This window comes from Sprattus sprattus (genome assembly GCF_963457725.1).
Source record: "Sprattus sprattus genome assembly, chromosome: 19".
NCBI classification, from domain to species: domain Eukaryota; kingdom Metazoa; phylum Chordata; class Actinopteri; order Clupeiformes; family Clupeidae; genus Sprattus; species Sprattus sprattus.
Window position 1 is genome coordinate 19,315,444 of NC_137917.1, and position 7,500 is coordinate 19,322,943.

General features: G+C 44.7%; 1 protein-coding gene across 1 annotated transcript in view; it reads left to right on the forward strand.

The window, feature by feature from the left end:
• Positions 1 to 7,500, forward strand: part of efna3b (ephrin-A3b) — a gene marked incomplete at both ends in the record, with an annotated part of 55,283 nt that overhangs the window by 44,037 nt on the left and 3,746 nt on the right. The window contains 3 exons of the mRNA XM_080858175.1: positions 2,952 to 3,238; positions 3,849 to 3,914; positions 4,755 to 4,835. Coding sequence (XP_080714301.1) covers positions 2,952 to 3,238; positions 3,849 to 3,914; positions 4,755 to 4,835 — 434 coding nt within the window. The remainder of the gene's footprint in view (positions 1 to 2,951; positions 3,239 to 3,848; positions 3,915 to 4,754; positions 4,836 to 7,500) is intronic.

Genomic DNA, 7,500 nt, shown 5'->3' on the forward strand with positions numbered 1-7,500 from the left:
GCCTTCTTCCCAGCAGCTGAGGGGGTAGTTGAGGGGGGTCCAGTGTCTCGCTGAAGGACTCTTGGACACACACACACACACACACACACACACACACAGTGTAGATACACTCACACACACACGCTCACACACACACGCACACACACACACACACACACACACACACACACACACACACACACACACACACACACACACACACACACACACACACACACACACACACACACACAGTGTAGATACACTCACACACACACGCTCACACACACACACACACACACACACACACACACACACACACACACACACACACACACACACACACACACACACACACAGGGGAGCTGAACTCAAATCCTCATCCTATGTGTGTGTGTGTGTCGACAAGTGTTTGTATTAACCCCCTTCAGAGACAAGCATCGCACATATGAACACACTTAGAGGAAGGGGCTAATGCAAAGACACACACACACACACACACACACACAGACACACTCACACACGCCAGCAGACACACACCTTTTCCCAGCATTGTGAAGTGATTAGCCACATTTGACTGGGTCCTATGAAGTGATCATGTTACTCTCCTATTGCTCCTCAGAGTCCTCTGTCACTATCTCTGTTCCTCTCTCTTTCATCATCTCCCCTATGCCTCCTCCTGTTCCATGCTGGACCATGACTCATTAGATCGGACTGAAGAATGATGCAGCGTTTTTTCTTTCTCTGTACAGTTTATGTGTATCTCAGTGGCAGATTCCCCTTTTTACTTTTTCTTACTCATCCCCTCTCTTTCTCTCTCTTCCCAGTTCTGTTCCCTTCTTTCTCTCTTTCTCCCCCCCCCCTCCACTCTCTCTCTCTAAATATAGTTTTCATGAGGCACTTTTTCTCCTCACCAAACTGCTACTAAGAAGAGTCTTTCATCTTTTTTTTTTCTGAGGGAGAAGGGCTGGGTGTAAAAAGAAATTAGGGAAGGAGAGAGAGAGAGAGAGAGAGAGAGAAGAGGTGCCGAGGGAGGAAGCGAAGGGAGAGAGAGAACGAAAAGAACAGATAGAGTGAGGATGAGTGAGTATCTTGAAAGAGGGCGTGCTAGTTTGCTCACCTCTGTCAGTTAACCAACAACACAAAAGAAAACAGAGAGCGATGGACAAAACGGTCTGGGATGAAAGACGAGAGTGTGAAAACGGAGGGAGCGATGGCGGAGAAGATGGAGAGGGAGAGAAAGACATTAAGGCAGCATTTTCAATCTTCATTTAATAATTGAATAATAATCTCCCAAGAGGAGTGACCTAGAACAGAGAGAGAGGGGGGGTGGGCTGGGGTGGGGTGGGTGGGTGAGAGAGATACAGACAGGAGGAATACAGCACAATACTGACATCTGGTGGTAGCAGTGTTTCATATATGTCAGTACAAACATGTAATAGACACATGTGCACACATACCCCCCCCCACACACACACACACAAACACATAAACACACACACACACACGCATAAACACACACACACACAAACACACACACACACAATCTCACACACACACACACACACTCACTCACTCACACACACACACACACACACACACACAAACACACACTTGCGCATATACAGACTAGCATGATGTGCTTTCATATTGTAAGATATGAATCTGCTCTCTGTGGCTGTCAGTGTGAAGCAGACAGGGGCCAGATAGACAAAAACAAATCCAGTTATAGATGTTCAGCTCCTGTACTCCATCTCTCATTGCCATCCTGGGCTTTTGTGGCCTGGCATTGATGAACGACTGTGGGGGAGAAGGGATGCGTCCGGATCATTTTCCTCTTAGAACCTGAAGGCAGCTCTGCAGCCCAGGAGGGGCCTAGAACTCTGTGTGCAGACACAGTTCAGTTACACTCCACATGTTCCACAGACGTTCTGCAGACACTATTATCTCAGAACTGAACGAGCTCCCGGATTCTCAGGGCTGCATATAAAATGAAGCCTCGACACTATATCTATTTACCCTTCCTTTCTCTCTCCCTCTCTCTCTCGCTCCCTCTCTCTTTCTCTCTGCAGTCATAACACTATATTAAAAAACTTTGGCATTTACTAGTGGGTTTTAACAGGTGTGAGTGTGTGTGTGTGTGTGTGTGTGTGTGTGTGTGTGTGTGTGTGTGTGTGTGAGTGTGTGCCTGTGTGTGTGTGTGTGTGTGTGTGTGTGTGTGTGTGTGTGTGTGTGTGTCGGTCTGTCCGCATCACTGTGTGTTTTATCTCTCCATGTGTGTGAGATGTGCTTCACAGTATATCAGTGTTACCATCTAATCATGTCTTCAAGTCTGGGACGAATGGATGAGTGTGTGAATAGATTTGGGTGATTGATCAGGGCGTAATGTGTTTGGGATGTCGATCATGTCGATGTCCACTGACCAGCTGACTAGACAGTACCGCACACAACATGCATGCGTGACAGATATCCTAGGAAGCCTGCTTATTGACAATATTGGCTATATCAATTCCAGTATTACGATTCTCTCTCTCCTTCTCATTTTCACTGTCTTCAATGCTTTTCCCAGCATGAAAATCAAATATCTTAAAAATAGATCACTGATAAAACCTGAAGCAATAAACCAAAAGAGCTATAAGAAATATATATGTATATTGTATACACCATGTATTTCTATGTATTCTACAATGTACATATGTGTACACACACACACACACACACACACACACACACACACACACACACACACACACACACACACACACACACACACACACACGCACACACACACACATACACCATGTATGTCCGTGTATCCTACAATGTACATATGTGTAAACACACACACATACACACTCACACACACATGTATTTTAGTTTATTCTATAAGACATATTTGTATTTCTCATGTACATGTAGATCCTGTCATTTGATAATGTCTAATCTTGTTGGGTCTCTGCATCTGTCTGTAGTTTGCGGAGAGAAGGCTACACGGTGCAGGTGAATGTCAATGACTACCTGGACATCTACTGCCCGCACTACAACACCACCCAGCGCGGCCCCGCCGAGCAGTACGTGCTCTACATGGTCAGTTACCGCGGCTACCGCACCTGCGACCCGCAGCTGGGCTTCAAGCGCTGGGAGTGCAACCGCCCGCACGCCCCCCACGCGCCCATCAAGTTCTCGGAGAAGTTCCAGCGCTACAGCGCCTTCTCTCTGGGCTACGAGTTCCACGTGGGACACGAGTACTACTACATCTGTGAGTGGACACACACATACGCACGTATGGACAAATACACACACATACAAACATACAAAGGCCATTTTTCTTTATAAAGGCAAAGTCATGCCAAAGAAAGTTAAAGCACCAAAAGCAAAAAGCAACCGCCATGTTTGATGTGTGCACATGTTAAAGTGTTACATTTCCCACATCTGTATCTGTCTGAACGGTATAATTTCTTTACTACTATGAATGCTCTTGTAGCCTAGAATTTAGTGACATTGTCATTATATCAGAAATTGTGTTCAATGCTTCTGATTTTTAAGAAATTCAGAAAAGTTTAGTATAAATTCAGAGAGATAACAATGGCTGCCAGTTTGTTGAACATCTTTACTGTTATGTAGGATCAGTGTTTGGACTGGAATTAAATAATTAAGTTGTAATCACGGTAACAAAGGACTTGAGTCAAATTTTTAAATACAGTTCCTAGCAAACATACCATAGTTGTATTTAATGCCAAATTCAGCTATTTTATTTTTGTAAAATGTATGTGTCTGCTCTGGACAGTAGTCAAGTCATGATGCATGGGGCTGCTGTGTGACCTCTGACCTGAAGGACTGTGTCATAACTACTGCCTCTCTTTCTTTAGCCACGCCCACACACCACCACGGCCGCAGTTGCCTAAGACTGAGAGTGTACGTCTGCTGCTCCACAGGTGTGTCTTTCTATCAGAGTGTGTGTGTGTTTGTGTGTGTGTGTGTGTGTGTGTGTGTGTGTGTGTGTGTGTGTGTGTGAGTGTGTGTGTGAGAGTGGGTGGGTGTTATGTGTGTGAGTGTATTTGCTACAAAGAGAAACAAGAGCAATACACTAAGATCCCACCTTTCCTGTAGAACCCCATCTGGTGTGTGTGTGTGTGTTTTTGTGTGTGTGTGTGTGTGTGTGTGTGTGTGTGTGTGTGCCTGTGAGGTAAAAGCTCTGCATCCCTAGCCCTGCTCTCCCTCTCCCTCTCCCTCTCTCCCTTTCCATCTCTCCCTGTCTGTCCAAGCATATTAGCCCCAGTGCTCACTCAGTGCTGGGCTGTGTGTATGTTCTGTTAACCTCTCCCCCCCATGTCAGACTCATTCACCACTCCCCTCTTCTAACCTTTCTCAGTGTATAATGTGATACTACAAACACACACACACACACACACACACACACACACACACACACACACACACACACACACACACACACACACACACACACACACACTCACACACATAGAGAGACACACACAAACAGAGAGAGAGAGAGAGAGAGAGAGAGAGAGAGAGAGACAAACGCACACATACATACAACAACCAGAACTTCAAAACTGACATCCTAAGGTCCCATTCTGCTTTGTGAATCTGTATTTGTGTCTGTCAATATGTACAAATGTGTGTCTGAAACAGTAAGTGTGTGTGTGTGTGTGTGTGTGTGTGTGTGTGTGTGTGTGTGTGTGTGTGTGTGTGTGTTTATGAATGTGTATATGTGTGTATTTGTTGTCAACCCTCCTTTCTCTGACCTGCAGCCTCCCATGTTGAGGATGATCCTTTCCAGCCTACTGAGCCAGACTTCACACTCAGTCCCAGCATTAAAATCCAGGACCTAGGTATGTTACACACACACACACACACACACACACACACACACACACACACACACACACACACACAGACACACAGACACACACACACACACACACACACACACACACACACACACACACACACACACAACACACATCCATTGTCACACGAACAGTTGCACAAAAACGTAGAAGCACACAAATACAAATATACACACACACACAAGCATGCATCCAATCAAACACATATGCTCAAGTGCTCATGCACACAGACACACACAGACACACAGACACACACACACACACACACACACACACACACACACACACACACACACACACACACACACAGACACACAGACACACACAGTCACAAAAAAGGACTAACAAAGAGAGTCAATATTCTTTCTCATCAGTTTCAAAATTTCCCCTTGTGTTCATTCCACTCTTATATACCCGGCCGTGTTTAATGAGTTATAACACCTCTAATAATATAATATACAGCTATTATGTTCCATTCCTCATAACAGTAGTTTCATAATACAGACCATTATCATGATCACACTGTTATGGAGGTCAGTGAACCCTCACAATGAATACATACACACACACACACACACACACACACACACACACACACACACACACACACACACACACACACACACAGACACAGACACACACTAAGCTCTCAGTGAAGGATAATGTAATCATTTGGATGAAGTACTTTTCTCAGAACACCTGAGTTGAATATTACGTAATTGCTGGGTATTCTCTCAAACACACGTAGACTGACACAGTTGCTATTATTCAGATAATCTCAGAGACCTTGGGTAATTGCGTAAGTATTCTGACGCATAACTCTATTAGCATCTGGGCTGTTCTCAGTAAATCTATACCTCCTGTTTTTATTCTGCCAGCCAAGGTCTTGGTTTCCTAATATTAATATTAGCATTAGTTCTCAGTGCAGCTATATTATAAATTGCTTAAAATGCCAGCAGAACCATGAATCTAACCATATCATTTTATCAGTGCAGCTGTATTATAAATTGCTCAAAATGCTAAAAGAACCATGAATCTAACCATATCATTTTATCAGTGAAGATGTATTATAAATTGCTTAAAATGCTAAAAGAACCATGAATCTAACCATATAATTCTATACCTGCTCAGCGTGAGGTAGCATTGGAGCAAAGATGATTTATCCTTGTTAGCACCAGTGTGATGTCAGATAGCTGGGAGGATGGCTCCTGCCCTGTGTGAGTTTGTAGTTTTATTCTTAGCCTGGTTGTAATTAGCATCATGATACTGAAGCTAAGGTGCTAACGCTTATTTACAGTGACATATCCCCCACAGCGGCGGGTTGTCGTGTCCTCTCACGCTAGTTGGGTAATTTCCTTTCCACTGTGACTCCACATCATTCCTCTCCTCACCTCCATTTTTATCTGCTTTGTTTATGTGGTGGATGGTCTACATCTGTCCTCCCTTCTTTTTTTTCTTTTTTTTTTTAAATATTTGTTTTTTGGGCTTTTATGCCTTTAATTGATAGTGCAGTGAAGAATGGGACAGGAAATGAGAGGGAGAAGAGGTGGGGAGTGGACAGGAGAAATGACATCAGGCCGGACTCGAACCTGTGTCCTCCATGGGCATCAAGCCCAAATGTGGTCGGGGCTACTGCTTGTGCCACAGTGCCCCCCACCCTTCTTTTTATCTCTGTTCTAAAACTTTCATATCAGCTCCGCTCTCTCTCTCTTCTCTTCACTTCATTCCGGCTCTCCTCTCTTTTCTCATTCCTCTCATCTCCATGTCCTCCCATACCTCTCCTTCTTTACTCCTCATTTTCTCTCTCTTCTCCTTTCCTCTCCTTGCCTGTCTGCTCCCCAACCGAGCTCGAACATTACATCTCAAGGACATAGCAGCGGGCCCAGGCCCATTTGAACGAGTGGGGAGAGATTGATCTGTTGGATGGAAACACTTTAAGAGAATAAAGCCCCATTGATTTGCTCTTATTTGCTGGAAAGTGTTGGGAGGGAGATGAATGCAGATGGCCCTGTCAGTCGTCTCTGGGTCGGACCCGCCCAATGATTTCCAATGCAGGATTGAAACAGAACCTGGCCAGCTGTCCGGCCCTAAAGAACTGCATTGTTTGTGTGTGTGTGTGTGTGTGTGTGTGTGAGTGTGTGTCTGTGTGTTTGTGTGTGTGCCTGTGCAAATCTCTCTCTCTCTCTCTTTCACTCTCTTTCTCTCTCTCCCTCTCTCTTTTTCACTCTGTGTGTGTGTATGTGCCAGTGCAACTCTCTCTCTCTTTATCTCTCTCTCTCTCTCTCTCTCTCTCTCTCTCTATCTCACTCTGTGTGTATGTGTGTGTGTGTGAGCCTGAGGTCAGACATCAAGAGGGAAAAATGCCTCCAAACCACACATCCCTCAACCCATCTCTATCAGTCAAACACTGTCAAACACAGGCACGCACACACACACACACACACACACACACACACACACACACACACACACACACACGCACACACACACACATGCACACACACACACACACACACACACACACACACACACACAAACCATAAACATAAGTCTACTTCGATTTTATTATCTGTGAGAGAATACTATTTTCCTAAAAACATTGGCAGGCAAGAACTCAGCGAAGTGATCTATTTCTTGCCTTAAGCGC